Source organism: Condylostylus longicornis, unplaced genomic scaffold, assembly GCF_029603195.1.
Source record: "Condylostylus longicornis isolate FDR11 unplaced genomic scaffold, ASM2960319v2 ptg000017l, whole genome shotgun sequence".
Classification (NCBI taxonomy): domain Eukaryota; kingdom Metazoa; phylum Arthropoda; class Insecta; order Diptera; family Dolichopodidae; genus Condylostylus; species Condylostylus longicornis.
Window position 1 is genome coordinate 1,549,196 of NW_026577986.1, and position 20,400 is coordinate 1,569,595.

Below are 20,400 nucleotides of genomic sequence, written 5' to 3' on the forward strand. Positions count from 1 at the left end.
AATCATTGCATTTAAGTAAAATTTGTGTACAAGTACGAGTACACAATGGATGATGTAATTTATTTAACATTTTATTTTATTGAATTATTTCTATTTTTTTAATTGAATTGAACACAGAAAATTGGCATGTTTTACATGATCGTCTCTTTGAAAACAGTTTTCCATTGAAAATTGTAATGTTTTGTTGGCTTTTAAAAATTTAATTTTAATATTGTACAGGTTTTATTACAATAATTATTTGGAAATATTACAGTTTTTGGAATAACTTACATGACTCTTAGTATGAATGAATTATTTTAGCTTCAGAATACAATCTTTTTCTCGTTAACAAAGAAACTCGTCTAGTTTTACAAAAATTAAATTCAAATAGAAATCAAAAATAACTGATTAAGATGCGTTAATAGTTAAAATTGAATTAATTAAAATTTTTTATCAATTGTTTAAATAAAAATTAACAATTTTTTCTACTTTTTCCTTTTACTTTTTACTTATAAAATAACTTATATTTTTTTTTCTACAAAATGACTTCATTTTTTAATAATTTTCTTTTTTTAAATCAGTAAGTGAATACATTCTATTCTTCTTTTTTTAATTTTATTTCAATTCGATTCTTTTTAAGTTCGTTTTTTTGATTTTTTTTTCTTCTCTGTAAATTATTTATGTTTTATAATTTTTCATGTTTTTATCTTCTTTTAGTTTTTTTTCTATATATATTTTAATTTCTTTTGTGTAAATATTTTCACATTTTAATTTTTTGTAAATATCTTTTACAGTTTATAATTAAAATTTACTTAAACTTCTACAATTTTTTTTTTTTATATTTTTTTATTTATAGTAATTAAAATTTTTTTTCATATAAGAGTTATTTGATTAGATTTCGATACATAATGGTTATATAATTTTTAAAAAATTCTTAACCAAATAATTTATCAAAACATCCATGACAATATGGTTTATCATTTTGTTCTTTGAATGTACCCTTATTTAATTGTTTTAAGCAAAATGCACATACAAAATGTTCTGGATGGAATTTCTTAAACATTGCTGTAATACAACGACCAGTAATTGGTTTTGAACAGCCAGCACATAATGAACCACGTTTTGCATGATAATGTGTTTCACAATATGGTAAACCTTCATGATCAAAGAAAGAACCGCCTTGAAATGGTTGTCGACAATCCTAAAATAAAAATTAAAAAAGGATTTTAAAATAAATAATTTTTTAAAAAGAAGGTGAAAACTATAAAAAATGTTGTTCGGAAATAAAATTAAATTATAAATAATTTGCAGTTTGATTTAAAGGAAATCATTTTATACTTTGCTTTTTTTCCTATTAAATAAATTTCGAATCAGAATACCAAATAGCGCACAATACGAAACGAAGTTAAATTGTTAGTGAATAATTTCATTTTTGTGGTGATGAGCTTTTACTGTGTAATAATTAGATGATTGACAAGAATTTCACTTTTTTTTCACATAAACACATTTATATTCTATAATTTTTCGAATATGTTGGTTTGAAAACTGTAAAACTGTAAATATGTACAAAAACCATTGTTTTCACTAAAATTTAATTGTTCTAAACAATTCTTATACTAAAAAAATTAATTTACAAATAAATAACGTATATAACAAAAGTATACCATGTTGTTTACAGGAAGTACGCTACCATATTTTATAAATTTTACCTACAATTAAGGGCTATAATGTACTTGTATAATTTCAAAATAAACTTATTAAAATATAAGATGAATAATTGTTAAATACAACAAATAATGTTAAATAGAAAATAAAAAATATAGAATGTAATGGAGGTAATCTGGAGACGAAATAGAAAATAAGAAATATAGAATATTGTTTGGCAATTTGGTATAACAACAAAATATTGACTATACCATTTTATTAAAATGTTAAGAAAATACTGAAAATAATTTATAAAATATTTAAAGATGAGTTATTTAAGGTATTTTCCATAAATTATTAATTCTTAATCAAAACTCTTAAAACTTTCTTAATCATAATTTTTAAAACTTTCTCAGCGAAAACTCAAAATTCGGATATTTATCAAAAAAAAATATAAGCAATAATAAAAATTGAAACTACAAAATTTGACCGTATTCTTTAATAACCTCAGTTTACAACTACATAGAATTCATCAACTTCCTTATCAACTGGAATTTAGTTCTGCAATTGAAATCAATTATCAAAAGGACTCTTTGAATTTAACGAAAAAATTGAACAAATAACTATAATACAAAAAAAAAAGTTTCCCTAACTTTTCGAACACTCATTTTTGTTTAAGATGAAAAATATCATTTCATTTTAAAGAAATAGATATAAAATGTATGCAACCAATTAATTAAAATCTAAAATAACTACCCATAGCAAAATATTAAAAAAAAAAAACAAAAATAGAAAAAAAAAATCTCTATAAAGGTGTGTAACCGACGACCTTGACAGACTTAGAAAAAAAAATAAAGCAACTAAATTTAAAATAAAAATTTTTTTTTCCTCTAAAAATAGAAAAATAAAATAAAACACAGAACAAAAAAAAAAAAATAATAAGAGCAATGACCGTCGTCAATACTTCGAGCCATAGTTTCTTATTATGTCATATTGTATTGGTATCAAAATAATAAACAAAAAAAAAAAAAAAAAATGAAAAACAAAAATACTATAATAAACAAACAAATTTTAAACAAAAAAAAAATTTAAAAACCTCACCACGTGTTCAAAGCGAAGAAAAAAAAAAAAATACGAGTACAAACGTTACTAATCGAACAAGAATGCAACAAGTATAGAAACAAATTACGAGTAAAAATGACGTATTGTAAATTTTTACAATAAAGGGTGATTTCTTGTCCGTCAAATTGTTATTATGTTTTAGGTCAGGTAAATGACATTAAAAAATTAAGAAAAACAAGACAAAAACCAAAAAAAAAACCATGAAATTATTTCAAAAAAATTTTCGTTGTTATTGTTCTTTGGTAATAAGTGTGCAGAAATTAATTGCAACAAAAAACAAAGAACAAATAAAAATTTAATGTACATATAAAATGCAACAATTACTCTATCACATATGGCAATGTGAAGGTCAAGACATTTTCAGGAATGACAAACTCATTTTAAAAATTTCATCTTTTTGTTTTTATTTAGAAATTATTACACCTTATACATTTGCGTTGTGACAAAATCAATTTAGATTTCACAACAAAAAAAAACGCCGTTTTAAAAATGTATAAGTTAATAATAAAAACATTTAAAATCAAAAACAAAAGTTGAATTTAAAAAATTGTGTGGGTTTGTAAGATAAAGATTACGACTCCGAATAATAATTTAATAAGTATATCATTAACCCATTAAGAACCAAAGTTTTTTCTAATAATAATGAAATTTTAATGAATTCGAAAGCTTTAATTATATTTCTATAGTAGTGAAAAATGTTTGATCGTGTTGATTCCCATTTGGGGAATCATCGGTTCCTAATAGGTTAAAATTAAATATTTCAATAATTTGAAATATCAGGTTACATTAATGCATACCGTTGTTAGAAATAACGTTCGAATGCGTATTCTTTATCTTCTCACCCACTCAAAATGGGAATTGTCTTAACCATTACACCATTTCAAAATTTGAATCTCTAAAACGAGATTCGAGGAGATGGTAGTTTTGTGTATGGTGTTTTTGGTATTTGTTTTGTTTTTTTTTTTGTTTTTATTTGTTTGTTTATTTATTTTGTTTTTTGTTTTTTTTTTTTTGTTTATTTTTTTTTTTTTGTTTTTTTTTTTTTTTTTTATTTCAATTATTTACAAACCAAGTAAATTAATTTAATTATTAAAAATGGTCCTAAATATTAAATTAAGTTTTTTTTTCCTGAATTCTTAAGCCTATCTCATATATAGACGATAAATTATTAAAAATAATTAAAAAAAAAATTTAATTTTTTTTTTTGAATTTTACATTTTTAATAATAATTACTTTTCTCATTGTTTTGAGTTTAGAGTGTTAAATGTAAAATTCATTTTCTGTAAATAGGAGAGAAGAGTGTGTTTTAGTACATTTCTTACAGTAAGTTTTTTTTTTGTTTTGTTTGTGTTAAGCTGAAAAATAAAAAATAAAGGGGCAAAATACAGGGGCATATTCTGAAGCATATTTTGTTTTTCTCTCATTTCTTCTTTGATTTCGTTGTGTGTATAGAGAAAGAGAGAAATATTCCATCATCATCCAATTGTGTAATTTATTAATAACGGTTTGTTTTGTATTTATATCTTAGATTTTGATTTTTTTTCTGTTGTTTTTTTTTCATTTAACACATTCGCCATATTATTTGATTGGATTTGTTTTTAATTTTTTCAATTTAATGTTGCTATTTTGTAAGTGTGTGTGACTTATTATGCGCTATAGTATTAAAATTATTATATTTTGTTGTTTGATTACTTCTGTTGATGTTATTTTAAAATTTATTTGCCGAAACTTATTCCCGAAGAGGGTCAGTTGTGGTCACAAAAGATTATTTGAAATTTTAATATCATTTTTGTTGTTCTTAATTAAATAAATAATGACCACCGGGGTCTAATAATAAATTTTTTTCTTCGCGTACAAATAATTTTTTTATTATAGAAAAAATTAATTTTTTCTTTTGAAAATTTTTGAAAAAAAAAAAAAATTTTTTTTTTTAATAATTTAAATAATTTATTCCTCTTCTTCTTCTTCTTCAACACCAGCACATGGAGGACACACAGGTTGACCTTCCATAGCATAAAATGATTTTCCTTTAACTGCTTTTTTGCAATCCTATATATATTTATGTGTATATGTAATATTTAAGTTGATATATAAATAAAATAAAAAAATATTTAATTCAATTTAAAAAAATTTAAAAAAAAAAATAAAATAAAATTAAAAAAAAAAAAAACGGAATAAACTTACCCGGCAAACGAAACAATCTGGATGCCATTGTGAATTTAAAGCGGAAATATAATTTTCCATAATAGCACGATTGCAACCATTACATTTTGGTGCAAACATTTCAAAATAATCATTACGACAATATGGTTTACCATCACGTTCATGGAAACCATCTTCACCGAATGGCTGACCACATTGGGCACAAAAGAAATGATCAGTATGCCAAGTTTTATCCAAAGCAGTAACACATTTCTATTTAATAAATTCAAAAATTAAATTGAATAAATTCGAAAAATATTTTTTGAAAAAAAATATTTACATCTAAAATAGCACCGTTACAATATGCACAACGTGGACTGAATAAATTATGATAATCTGGTTCACAATATGGGAAACCTTCTCTTTCAAAGAAATTACGTGTACCCAATTCTTGATTACAATGATTACAAACGAAATGTTCTGGATGCCATGTTTTACCTAATGCGGTAATTACTTGACCAACAATTGGTTTTTCACATGCGCTGCAGCATCCCTTTTGAACAGTATTAACTCCTTGACGTGACATATTTGCTTGGAGGTTTCCTGTTTTTTTTTTTTTCGCAAAAAATTTTATTTAATTTAATTTAAAAAAAATTGTTTTAAAATTTGTAAAATATTCAAAATTAAATTTTTAAATATACCTAGCATAGAATCCAACTGATCACCTTGTCTATAATCGTCCTCTTCCCGAATAAAATGTTCTTCGGTTTGAGTTATTGTTTGATAAGCACTTGATACACCTTTATTTGGTTTTGCGTAATCAGTCACCGTTTGATGGTGATGAGAACTTGAGTTGATCTGCAAATAGCAAAAAAAAAATTATGAATAGAAAAAATGAAAAACCTAAAAAAAAAAGCCAAAAAATAAAAGATAAAAAATATTTTTGTTTTCTATTTAAAAATAAAATTTTCCAAAAGAATTTTTTCAAAAAAAAAAAAAAATTAGAAAATTTTCTCGAAATATTACGCAAATGTGCGTTGGCGTTCATCGCAGTAAGAAAAACAAAATTTGTTTCTATTTTTCATTGCTTTTCCTTTTTGGTGTTTGTGTGTGTGTAAATGTTTTCCTCTTTAACTCTGACGAAGAAAATTTCATTTTAAATAGAAATTTAAAAAATTAAAAATACATAGAAAAAACAAATTATGTTAATTTTTCAAAATCCGATCCAAATGATTATGTCAGCATCATTGATTATAATCAACACATCAACTAAAATCATTAGCATAATTTTCTCAATGATAATCATTACTATCTTGATGGTGTAGAAGCAATTTGAAGCGAAATTACTTTTTCTCTTCTTTTTAGTTTTTGCTATTTCTTGTGTTTTTTTTTTCTTCGACGAAAAACTGTGGACAGGTGGTGACAACATTTCTATTTTTAATTATCGCAAAGATTTGGTTAAAAAAAATTGTTGGTCGGATGTGCGTAATTTGGACTATATAATTTTTTTTTATTTTGAAAATTGAACTAATTTTTGAATGTTTCTTTGTGGTTCCTTAAATTTTTTCTTTTATTATTCTCTCCGTATAAATATATATTTATATTTATTTTAATAAATTCCATTCTGTTCGCTTTCAGTTTTAGTTTTGAAATTGTAAAATTTCACCTAAAAGTATGCAAAATTTTTGTATATTTTGGTATTGTTGTTTAAAGCAGCAATTAAGTAATCCATTTTTTAAGTAATTTTAGTCCTTTTAAGCAATGGCTTCATATTTTTTTGTGTTTGTTCGTAATTTCTTACATATTTTCAACAATTTTCGATTGTTGCTCTCGAATTTCAATATTGTTGAAAATTTTTTGATTTTCTTTTTTCCTTTAATTCTTGTACGTTTTTTATTCCCCTTTTTTAAACGCCATCATTAAATCAATTTTTTCTCGCTTAATAATTTAATTTTTGTTTTTTTTTTTTTCTATTTTTTGATTGTTCAATTTTTACTTGCTTCCAGTTTTGGACGAGAATACCATCATCATCTGAAATTTATTGATGTTGCTATATGCGATCAAATTTTTTGTTGAATATTTTGGTTTTGTTCGTTTGTGTTTTTTTTTTCCGGTGCCTTTTAGTTGTTAATTGAGTGACAGACAGATTAACGAAAAAATTGTAAAAAAATTTCCATTAAAAATAGAATTGAAAATATTTTTTTGTTTTTTATCCACCGGCTATAATATTTTTCTAAAAATAATTTCTTTTTTAATTTAACAACATATGTGAGCATGCAACAATGCTCTCATTATTAAATTAAAAAAATTAACGTGAAATATGTTGAAAATTAAAGAAAAAAATATTTTTTCAATTTTTTTGAATTTTGCAGTTGATAAAAGTTCGAAGAAAACTTTCAAAGTTAATTTGAAATTGGATTTTGATCATCGCGGATTTTGTTAATTTTGAATTTTTTGTATGATTTGAGTTGAAAGGGTAGCTTCGTGAAAAACCAAATATTTTGCTTGTAATTTATATTTATACTCCGCTTCAATTTATTCCAAAAATTGAGTCCGAATTATTCAATGGTTTGATTTTCAGTTTTTAAATTCCATAAATATTCCAAAAAAAAATTTTAATCCTGATTTTCTCCTGATTGCCTCCTCAAAATATTTCGAGATAATTTTTTAATTAATTTCTTTTTTAATTAATTTATATATAGAAAATTAATTTAAAATTTTAAAAATAAAAAAATTTAAATTAATTTTTTTTTTGTTTTCTTTTATTTTGGCGATGCTAACCGTTTGGCTGAGAACTTTCAACTGAATAGCAAAGTAGACTGCATTTGTTCTTAAAAAATCTTTTATAAAATGGAAATTTTCTTGGCTAAGATTTTAATTTTTTTGATATTTTTGTTAATTTTCGTTTTGATTTTTATTTTTTTTTATTATTATTATTAAAAATTGTAGTTCTACGTTTTCGTCATCTTTTTGCTTTAAGAGTTTTTCAAAAAAAAATTGTTTTTGTTTTTGGTTTTTTTGGTTTATACGCGCATGAATATTAAATTTTAAATAGAATTATAACGTATTTTAACATCTTTTCCGAAAATATTATTTCGATATATAATTATAATCGTCCCTATATATATACCCATAATAATATTAAAGAATAGGGTACGTAATATGCGACTATGTTTTAAATATACAAAAACATACCTAACATAATATGCTTATATTTTGCATATATAAAGATTCCATTCCTTTATGTTTGTCTGTATGATTTAATAAGAGTATATGTACTTGCATATATTATTGTTCAAATCTACTATATATTTTCGACAATTTTTCAAAAATTCGAACAATTTTAAAATAGTTGTCAAACTGTCTAGTTTAAACAAATAATAAAAAACAATACAATAGAAAATCACTAAACAACTAATTATAAATTTAAAGAGAGTGTAAAGTAAGTTGAAAATTTATTCAATTTTTTGTTTATTGGAATAAAAACAGATTTTAATTTGTTTAAGAAGAAATTGTTAACAATATTTATAAAAACAAAATTTTCTATTTAACAAGTGATTTGGAAACAAACATTTGATTTTATGAGTGAAAATAACAATTAACGCCGTAACAATAAATAGTAGCAAGGTTTGTAATTTGAAAATTTTTAGAGTTTGAGAAATGCCGTATTCTTGGTTTTAAAAATATGGCTTCGAGAGAAAAATTTACGAAATTTGTAAATTTATTTGAATATTTCCATTGAAACAATTTACTGGTGCAATAGGCTAAATCAAAATTAATGAGATCAATTTGGTATACAGCACAATATGAACTATTACAATTATAGTCCAATACAGCCCAAATATGCACGTACATGCTATGTGCAAAGAACATATGAGTTAATTCGATGCACCCTGTATCAGAGGTTGTTTCTCAGTATCCCAATGATTTGATGATTACGTTCATCACTACATTCGGTTGATTTTGCAAGCAACAATCATCTGCAATTAAGCAATTTTTGCAAATTTATATTTTGTTACATACAACAATCACTTATGCATCAACCTTTAAAGAAATGTAAAAAAGAAAATCCTAAAATAGAAATAACTTGCGTTGGCAATACTGGAATTTATAATGCATAAGCCATGTCACGTTACAATTCCTGACTAACTGACTGACTGAGAATATTACCCGTTTTGACTGTAACTTGTTACAATCAATAACATACATGACTGAAGATATTTTAGAATCGAATTGTTACAAGTATTATTTCATAAAATGTGTAATTTTTGCGACTCAGGATCTGTATACTGTCTGAAGTATGCAGAAAAAGGGTAACGAGCTGAGCTATTATTACAAGTTATTAGGACCTGAGACACTTAATATATTTTTTCAACAAAATTTCATTACTTGAATGCGATTTTTTTTTCATATCAAAGAAATTTCTCTAAAAATAAAGACCAAATTAAACTCATTACATTCCAACAACGTGTACGTACAAATAGGAATGAGACTTGTCTCGTAATATTTACGAGACTCGAATTTTGTTCTTTAAAATATTGATAGGATCTTTAAACATTATTCTTAAAATAACTTACCTTTTTATTTTTCTCAATTTCATCTTTTTCAGAAGTTTTAGTCGGCTATTCATTATATAATAAGAAAAGAAAAAGAAAAAAAAATTCATAATTTTTGACAATTAGAACAAATATTGTATAAAATTCGATATTCTAGCTTCGATTTTGCAGCAATGCAGCTATAGTTTATGTGTTTTAACTTTAAAGCATTTTTAATAAAAACGAACTATATTTTAATTATTGCAATGCTCAACAAATTAAAAACAATTCAAACAAATAGTTTTTTTGTTCTATCACATTCAATTTGTACATTTTACAATAAAATGCAGTTAAAAAAGCGGAATTTTAATTAACCAAATAGTAAAAATTTATTTTATTAAAAATTTTTTATATTTATTCTCTATATTATGATTTAAGATCATTAATTTTTTCCATGTAAATGAGAAAATATAAAATCAAAATAATAATAAAAACAAAAACAAAAATCATAAAGAAAAAATAATTTGTTTGGTCCAAAAAGAAAATTGCTATTTCTGTACCTACTACCCAAAATGTCCTAAAAGCAGTTCAAAGTCAAAATCGAATTAAATAGCAATCTATTATAATAAACATCAACTAAGCCAGTTCTCTTAATATCATTAATTTCTAATAATTTAAGCGTTACTATATATGCAATAATAAAAACTGCGACTAAGTGATTTTCTGACTAGGTTTATTAATTTGTATTTACGATGTTTTGCCCTATGAGCACAGAACTATTAATTTTGATCAATTCTTATTTGTATACAAGAACAATATAAGTAGGTAATTTGTTTCTTTTTTTTTAAATTCGACTTTATATAGGGAAAAAAAACAAAACCATAATTATTTCAACCACATATAAAAGAAATTGTATTTGCATGTGTGTATGCATGTATATGTGCACTAAAATCCTCGTGCACACAAGGAATATAAAGGGAAATGTGTGGGATTTTTCAACAAAAAGAAAAACTAAAAAACCCCAAAAACGAAATTAACACACTGTACAAAAAAAAAACTAAAAATTAAAAAAATTTTTGATTACTATTTTTAGAGTTTTTCTCTCATATTTTTTTTCTTTTTTTGTAAGAAATTGGCCAAATCGGCACACGCTTTTTGTCTATATTTGAATTTGTTTATATTTCGTTTGTATAGAGAAAAGATAGAAATTTTTTTTTTTTGTAAATATGTGATTTTCAATTTTGATTTTCTTTCCAATTTTTTTTAATTTTTATTTTTGGATCCGAATCAAATTTAGGAAATTTTAACATAGAATTTTCACTTGTTCGTTTGAAAATTGTATGTTGTTTTTCTTTTTATTATTTTTACAAAATCAAAATTTTTTTTTTAAATCGTATGTTTTGTAAATTAAATATGAATATAGAAGAACAATTATTATTGTATTACAAAACGAAATTGGAGAGGTTAAAAATGTTAATAAGCAAAAATAAAGAAGAATTAAGAAAAATTAAGAACAAATAAAATTTGAAGACCAAGGAACGAAGAACAATATAACAAGAAAGCATGTAAACTTGCTTAAATTTTTAAATTTTTAATATGAGGGAAAACATGCTGTATCTATAATTTGGCAAAAAACGACGAATACAATATAGATTTTTCAGTTGAAATAATCAACTTTTTGATTATTCTACTCTTGTGCAGCAGAATTTATTTGCAAATTACCTTTTAATTTACAAACTACTCCGTTCTTATTTGGGATTTTTCGCTAGAACGGAATTGGTATTAGTGAAATATTCATAGTGACTCCCAAAAATATGCAATTTTTTCCCATATTTTGATAAAAGAAATAGCTATCACCATTTAATTTTAAGACAATTTTCTTATGCAAAAATATTAAAATTTTTTAAAATTTCAAAAACATTTATTTTTCATTTCTATATTTATAAATTATTTTCTAATTGAGATAATAACATTATATTTTTTGTGTTGAAATAAAAAAAAAAAAAAAAAATTGAGAAAATCAAAAAATGTTAATGAAAATTTTTATTTGAATTTTCATTCTTATTTCAAAAAAAAAAAAAAAATAATAAAATTTTTTCAATTACAACAACAATTTTCTATTCCAACGAAATTTTTTATTGTTATTCTTTTTTTTCTCATTATTTCTTTCATTACGAATTAAAATTTTCGTGTATTTGGTTTTATTCGATCGCCTTAGCTGTCGTCGTTCTCATCGTTTTTATCGTTATTGTCGTCGTCGTGTGCAATTTTTTTGTATCTTTAAAAATAATACACAACGAGTAACAAAATTTTGCGTTCAAATTTTTATTATTCGCGCATATTCTGTGTGTGTTTAAAATATTATATTGTTTATACAATAAAATAAAAAACAAAAAAATTAGGAAGAAAAAAACAAAAACAACAAAAAGTATCAACACAAACGTGGCTATAAGTATAATTTTAGTAAAATGTTATCCAAAAATAAATTCTCATCCCTCATCATTCGTTGTTTTATATACAAAATCGCTGCGCTGCTATTTTCAATATATTTAAATATCTAAGCACATACATGTATACATACATTTGTTTGTATACATATATGAAAGAAACATTTATGAATTTATGATTTTTTCAATTTATTTTTATGCTGTTTTCATCATCCTTCTTTTATCATAATTTTTAATATTTAATTTAGTTTAAATATTTTTTTTTAAAGTGTTTTAACGTTGATCTTATTTATGATATTCAACAAAAAAAGAAAAATTTAAAAATTAATAAAATTTAGAGAATCTGACAAACTAAGAGATAAATCGATTAACGGTATATAAGTATATGTTTGTATTTTGTTGTTGTTGTTAAACTTGTTCTAATTAACTCAAAATAACTAATTAATTATTGGGTCGTTAAAAAATATTAGGAAAATTTTAAAATTTTAAAATTTATTATAAATAAATTTTAGAAGTTAATCAATTTTAATGTAGTTATTTCTTGTAGGGAAAATTATCATAAATAAATGTGTATAAATGTATGTAAATAAGAAATTTAAATCTAAATATTTAAAATAGAATTTTTTTTTTAAGTTTGGAATAAAGAAAACTTTTGGCGAGATTTAATTTTTTTGTAAGATATGAAGTACGCACATATTGAATATATTACAGTACTAAACAGCACCATAAAGTCAAATTTAAATCATCATAAGTTTTAGAACCATTCTACATTTTTGTTAATTCTCGTATATACCCAAAGTTAAGGCATATTGGACAATTTTAAAATCATGAAATATCATTTTTGTTTTATATCGGTAATTTGCTGATAAATAATATTCTAATTTGAATACAAATAAAGTTGGGTCAAACCAATGGTTTGCATTGTAGCACTTTTCCTTTCAATAAGTGAAAATACTGCTTTTTAATATAATCTTTGCATACCTATCACACTATTAAAATATTATTTTCATTCATATAGGAAACTATTTCTAGGATTGCATATATTTAGGATGAACGATTTATGCAGTCTCAGAAATAAAGCAAAAATTAATATAAAGTGGGGTTAACATTATGCTCAATTTTAAGGGTTAATTGCGTGAGTTAAGAAAAATAATTAAACGTTTATAGAAATTTAAAAAAGCTTGCCGTTTCGGAAATATAGGGTGTTGAAAATTCAAATTTTTACAAATTTTAAGAGGCGATAACTTGAGAGGAAAACAAAATAAACTGTTTATTAGTGTCTAACAACTGTTAAAATTTTAGGCTCCTACAATTGGGGGTCTAGAAGAAAAACGACATCAAAAATTTTGGAAAAAACGGACTTTAGATAACGGTAAATTTGAACGGCCATTTTGTTTTCTTAAAGTTTAACTATAGTATATTGCGCTAGGGGAAGCAAGCCAGTGCCTTTCTGCGTTTGCAAAATTTCAAAAATGCTTATGGTTTCATTGCAACAAATAGTTAAAATAGGCCATTTTTAGTGCTTTGGGGGGGTATAACTTCTAGAGGGGGGGAGATAGGTAAAAATTTTGTTGTACGAAAATAAGTTTCTAGTAAAGATCTATGTACATGTAAAATTTCAGTTTTCTATCTTAAAGGGCGTAAGAGTTTTGTAAACATGTCCACGGACGGACGGACGGACAGAGTGAAACTAATAAGCGCTTTTTTTCAAAAATTTTTCGAAAAAGTGCTAAAAATAATGTGTTATAAACTGGATGAAATAAATGAAATTGAATATTTCATATATCATTTATTTAATACTAATATCCCCCATTGCCAATCGAGAAAATATTGAAATAGATGAGAATGTTTCAAAATATTAAAAAAAAAAATAAATAAAATAATTTTTCTTTTATTTTGATAAATGGTTAACAAATTTGTTTTGAAAATGCAAAGCAATTACAAATATTGAAAAAAAAAAATTTATTTTAGAACTTTTGAACAACTTACATCATAATATAAAATCTATATATCTGTATATATTAGGATATAGGTTCATAATAATATGCTAGATGAACATATTTCAAAATTAATTTTCGGAAATTTCAAAAATTATGATTTTATTTTTCAAAATTTTAGAAGTGTATCATTGAATTTTAATTGAGATGTTATGTACCTATACTGAAAATCTATCGTTTACTTCCACCACATAATTGTGTTCTTAATATGAAAAATTTAATAAAAATCGATAATATAAATTCAAAATAGCGGCAATAAAAAGAAAATACATAATTTTGATTTTTTATTTAAGTTGAAAATTTTATTAGTCAACAGAAAAATATTATTATATAATAATTTTTAATTAGGAAACTATGTAGACTTTAATATTCGGAAAATGGGATATAATATTATAATAAATGATATTCGGATATTAAAATAATATTTTTTTTTCTTAATTTTTCTAGAACAATCTTATATAGGACCATAAATACTTGAACATATCATATAATGTTTTTAATATTATTTTCCCCCCATGTGGAATATTATTACGTCTTAATGCTATAAATCAATAGAAATTATGTGACATTTATTATTAAATAAAATAAGATATCGTTAAAAAAATATATGTACAACCTGTACATAACATTTTCGGAATATAATAATGTACATACATATATACATAATATACCTATATTACCTAAAACAAAAATATTAAAACTATTTCTAATTTATAATAAAATGTCAAAGAAACAAAGAAATAATTTTAAAGTGACAAAATTTTTAACAAATTAAAATAGAAAAATATATATATATATATAGAAAAACCACTACACACATGTACAATGTGTCTATAATTATAATATTAAAAAAATCTCAAATTAGAAACATTTCTACATAAAGTACGTAAATTCTAATAAAAATTTATTTTTATGGTATTTGCAGTACCATTGTCAAGGTTAATTTTATAAATATTTAAAATCAAAACGAAAAAAAAAAAATATGAAGTGAAACAAAATTTTCTGTTTCCCCCATTTTGTTTGTCTTTTATATTTTCCAATTGTGATCAAAGCTTTTTATTGGTCGGCAACAATAATTTTTTTCTTTTTAATTTAAATTGAAAAATTAATTTATTTTTTTTTTTAAATTTAATTTGATTAAATTCAAAAATATAAAAGTACGCGATTTAAAGCTTTTTTTTTTATGTTGCTTTACCATCCCTTATGATAAAGAAAATTTACCATATCTTCGAAATTAATTATTTTTTTTTTTCAATATTTCCGGTATTCCATTAAAAATGTAATCAGTATACGGTACTAGGTTATTAAATCAATTCTGGTAATCAATATTTTAATAAATTACATATTAAAATCATTGCTTCTAAAAGAATGTTAATTAATAGCCCCTACTTTTATGCACTTTAAAGCACTTTTCCAAAAATTTTTTGAAAAAAATTGCTTATTAGTTTCACTCTGTCCGTCCGTGGACATTTTTTAGTTTACAAAACTGATACACCCTTGAAGATAGAAAGCCGAAATTTTATATGTATATAGATCTTTACTAGAAACTTGTTTCCGTAGAACAAAATTTTTACCTATCTCCCCCCTGTAGAAGTTATACCCCCCAAATCCTAAAAATGGCCTCTTTAGCTATTTGTTGCAATGAAACAATAAGCATTTTTCAAATTTTGCAAACGCAAAATTTGAAAAATGCTTATGCCTTTCTGCGTTTAAAAAAATATAATTAATTTTCTTAACTCATGGAATTAATCCTTAAAATCGATCATTATGTTTTAAGCCCTCTTTAAATTAATTTTTGCTTTATTTCAAAGACTGGATAAGTCGTTCATCCCAAATATATGCAATTCTACAAATAGTTTTCTATATGAATCAATATATTTTTAATAGTGTGGTAGATATACATAGACTGTAAAAGCAGTATTTTCACTAATTGTTGAAGGGAAAAGTTCTACAATACAAACCATTGGTTTGACCCAACTTTATTTAATATTTCGAACATTTAAATAGCAGTTAAGAAAAATTCAAGTAAATATGTAAGTACGGTTTTAAAATTTTAGGTTGAGATAGTTTTTTTACAATTAGATAATTATGAAATAAAAAACCATATTTTGTGATTTTCTTAAAAAAAAAATTCAATTTTATTCGAAAATGAGCAATCATATTCTGTTAGCTGCATTACTTTAGGTGATATTATTAATAACTATTTTGGTTTTCAGCGAAGAATTTCAAATCCAAAATTAATTTTAATAAGAAAATTACAAAATTTTTAAATAACAACCCATCAGTTCAAGCTATGGGACTAACAAAATATGGGTATTTATAACTTTTTGGTAGAGCAATTTTTTATTAATTTTTATTATTCTCAAATCATATTTTCAATTATATTATATACATTGAATTTTGATTTTATAATACCCAACATTTATTTAAATTTTAGCAATATTTCGGGATGTAATGGTGTTACACAAATATGTATATCATAATGCAATAATCCCATATATAAATTATAAATGCCACACACACTAAAAACATAAGTTATAAAACAGATTCCCTTAGACCCTACAAGAATTCAAAAATTTTCTGAGCTTTCTTCTAAACAAAAATTTATAAGAAAAATAAAATTTTACATTTGAGTTGAAAATTCAATATTAGACCAATAAGATCTTACAAAATCTGATGAACTTGCAAATTGGAAATTATGTATATACGAAATATACTCAAATATATTCTGTTAAGTTTATAATAATATCAAAAATATAATCTTTAATGGTTCTAGACCTTCTAATTGAGTATCCTGATCAATCTTATTCGCTATAAGATACACGCAAAGAATTGGGAAAACAAAAAAATAATATTGAAGTTAAAAATTTAAAACACACTTAAAATATGAGCCAAGTCGTAATATACAAATTTATACATACATAATATTATCCCACAAGTTACCATAACACGAAAGGAAATTATAATATTTTATTAGTTCAATAATATCCAAAAATATAATGACAGAAGATTAATTGCCAACTTTTATACATATGTTTCCAGAGTATTGTTTTTTTTTTTTCAAAAAAAAAAAAAAAATATTTTCTTAATCCTTTCAAAAGAAAATTTATTATACGTTTTTTAAATTAGTTTGCGTTTTTGAAATTCTTAAGAAATACTCGTAGTATATCAAAAGAAATTTTATGCGATTTTTTTATAAAATAATAATCAACTTCAATAATACATATAGGTAATAATAAAACATATAAGCTATATTTTATTTCATTTAATTTATAATATTTTATTTAACATAAATTAATAATATAATCCTTTCCAAAAACCAAAAAAAAACCAAAACCAAAACTACATACATAACACATTTTTCCCTTTCCGTACTCAAATTCATTTGTTAAATTTTTTTTTATTATAAATACGAGTGTATGTTTATATTTTGTTTTATTTAATTTTCGATTGTTTCTATTTATAAAAATGAACACGTAAAAGAAGAAAAAAACAATTATATACGAAAAATATTATTATTAAAAAAATTTTTTTTTAATTTTGATAAATTTAGAAATGACCGAATTAGAAATTTTTTTTTTGTTCTTTTTCATTTGAAAAATAAAAACCAAAATAATCAAAAATAACATTAAAGAAAAAGTATAACAAATCACATATGAAATTGGAACAAAAAGGATTGTCGTCTTTCCCATTAGACTGTGCATATTTAATCGTAAAATTTATTATAAAAAAATTTCTTTTTCTTTTTTATAATATTTAAAACATTTAAATAAAATAAAAAAAATTTATTTAAATATTTTTTTTTTTAACATTATTATTTTTAATGATCGCATGTTTGTACGTCAGTCTATGGATGCTATGTCAATAGATTAAAAATGTTTTAATAAAATATTAAAACGGTAGGGTACAATTAAAAAAATTTTCAATTGAAATTGCTTAATCGCCTTTTTTGGGTTGCACACATACAATAAACGTTGACATTCCCTAATTTCAATTTTGCTTTTTTTGGGAAGATTTCAAATTTTTTGTTTTTTTGTTCTTTTTTGAAAATTTTGATTTTGAAGTAGGGGAGTAATATTAAATTGTATATATATATATATATATATATATAGAACATTTAAATTATGGTATGTGATCGTTTTGTGATTTTAATAATAAATTTAACAATAATTTATACATGGATGAATATTTTGCATTTGGCACAATTTTTAATGACTTAAATTCAATTATAAAATTATCAACATTTTAAATTATTTTAATACTCGTAAGAGAAAACAAAAATTTTTTTTATTCTAATCGAAAATTTCAATTTAAAAAAAAATATTTTTTTTGTAATTAAAATTAAGAAAATGACTTGCCATAGATATTTTAATTTAAGGTATGATAAAAATTAATTTATAAATTTTTTGCATATTTTAAGAAATATTCAAAAATTTTTTTTTATAAGAAAGTATTTTTAATGTAAATAAAATCATAAATTTAGAAATTAAATAAGAAATTTTTCTTTAATTCTCTTGTATATTGAAAATGTAAAAATAAATTAATAAATATTAAAAAAACGGTTTGTAAAGTAGCACATTTTCCTTGACCAAACTAGAATTATCTTTGTTTTAAAAAATCTTATATTGAATTCATTCTCATTAATGATATACCGAAATATGTGACAATAATTATGGTATAGAATAGGAACAAATATTTAAAAAAACATTTTATAAGCGTTCGAGCTTGTTAAATATTATAAATGAATTTGGTGACAAATTAAATGAATTAAGACAAATAATTTAATCATATTTTTTTTAATGGCAAAGACACTTTCCATGAGTTTTTTGGATTTATAAAAATTTGCAAGGGTTTGCAGTCTCTGGTTAATAAAGGTATAAAATAATATTATAAAAAAAAACAAATCGAATTTAGTTTTGCAAAATATAATTTGATTTTTTTTGCGAGTCAATACCTTAAAAGAAAAAGGAGATGGAAAAAAACATTGTTTCAAAAAAAATTAAGCATTTATTAATTTTTAAAAACTGCTAAAATCTTTGACTTTAACAACTTTCTATCTAAGAGAAGAACTATGTCAAAAATTTATTAATAACGAGAAAAAAAATAGAAATACCCGTACGAATTTGTTATCCTATGTGCGAATAAAGATGCCATAACTGACTATGGGACAGACTATGACTTTAAGTTGCCGTATTACCGTATATTAATTTATGCAAAATTTCAGTACTATGTTCTTCAAAATGCTGTGTGTGCCAAACTACTATTGAAGTTGTACGGCAGCTACCAGAAAGAGTCAAGAAATTTTAACGAATTTTATCAAGCACATCGGCCCTACTAATATATTTGTTTGTGTGAAATTTCAATACCACAGCTTTTTTAGTTTCTGAGACATAGCCAAATAACTTTTGAAGTTGTACGACAGCTACCAGAAGGAGCCAAGCAATTTTAACGAGTTTTATGAGGCACATTGGCCCTATTAATATATTCGTTTGTGTGAAATTTCAATACCATAGCTTTTATAGTTCCTGAGATATACCCAAATAACTTTTGAAGTTGTATGGCAGGTACCAGAAGGAGCCAAGTAATTTCAACGATTTTTATGACACACATTGGCCCTACTAATACATTCGTTTGTGTGAAATTTGAATGCCATAGCTTTTATAGTTTCTGAGATATAGCCAAATAAATTTTGAAGTTGTATGGCAGTTTCCCAAACCGGTAACCTGATCATGTCCAATTTAAATAGGGTTCTGGCACTTACTACAATAAATCGTTTGTGAAAATTTGGTGAACTTAGCTCTATTAGTTTTAGAGTTATCGTTGGGACGGACGGACGGACGGACAGACAGAGCTAAATCAACTCAGAATTTGACGCTGATCAAAAAAATACACTTGAGTCAATATCTGCACCCTTATTTCTTAGCGTTACAAACGGTAAGGCAATTTTAGTATACCCTTCAAACATACGTTCGTACGGGTATAAAAATGAAATTCTTGCCTTTGCCGTTGTTGCCGTTAGTAGAAAAAATGAAACGCTGAATGTTCTGCTTCTGTAGAATTAAAAAAAAACAAATGTTTGTGTTTTCGGTACAACAAAATGGCGATTTTAAAGAACTTTAAACAGGGTAGGCAAGAGAGAAAAATCTTTCTCAAGAAGATCTGTTCGTATACACAAAATTTCAGGTTTCCATTTTAAACGATGTTAAAAGAACAGAGTGGAACTAATAAAAGTATATATTTGCATTTTCTATATTTAATTAGATAAAAACTTAGAAAAATTATTCGGAACTGACTCAACATAATCTAAATTAATACACTATATGTAATATAAAGATACACCTACTATAACCATTAAGAGGATTATGTTTTTTATATTGTTACTGCTATAATAATAGAGAATAAAAAACAAAACGAAAAACAATATTGTGTACGTTTTTTTCCCTGTTTTTCAGGTACTAAATTAAATTCTAAATTAAATTTTTATTTAAAAAAAAAAAAAATTGCAGAAAAATTATTCAATTCGATTTTTTTTGT

The 20,400-nt window shown here is 23.4% G+C and overlaps 1 protein-coding gene across 7 annotated transcripts in view; it reads right to left on the reverse strand.

Annotated features, from left to right (window-relative positions):
- Nucleotides 1-826: 826 nt before the first annotated feature.
- LOC129606150 (leupaxin) overlaps nt 827-20,400 on the reverse strand; it is a 102,644-nt gene continuing 83,070 nt past the window's right edge. For 3 of the 7 annotated variants that reach the window (XM_055516277.1, XM_055516278.1, XM_055516279.1), the window contains 5 exons: nt 9,465-9,509; nt 5,589-5,745; nt 5,228-5,490; nt 4,930-5,160; nt 829-1,180 (listed from right to left, as the gene is read on the reverse strand). In XM_055516277.1, coding sequence (XP_055372252.1) covers nt 914-1,180; nt 4,930-5,160; nt 5,228-5,490; nt 5,589-5,745; nt 9,465-9,509 — 963 coding nt within the window. In that variant the 3' untranslated portion in view covers nt 829-913. Of the gene's footprint in view, nt 1,181-4,021; nt 4,795-4,929; nt 5,161-5,227; nt 5,491-5,588; nt 5,746-9,464; nt 9,510-20,400 lie in introns of those variants that run through there. The other 4 variants (XM_055516275.1, XM_055516276.1, XM_055516281.1 and 1 more) reach the window with 4 other exon arrangements.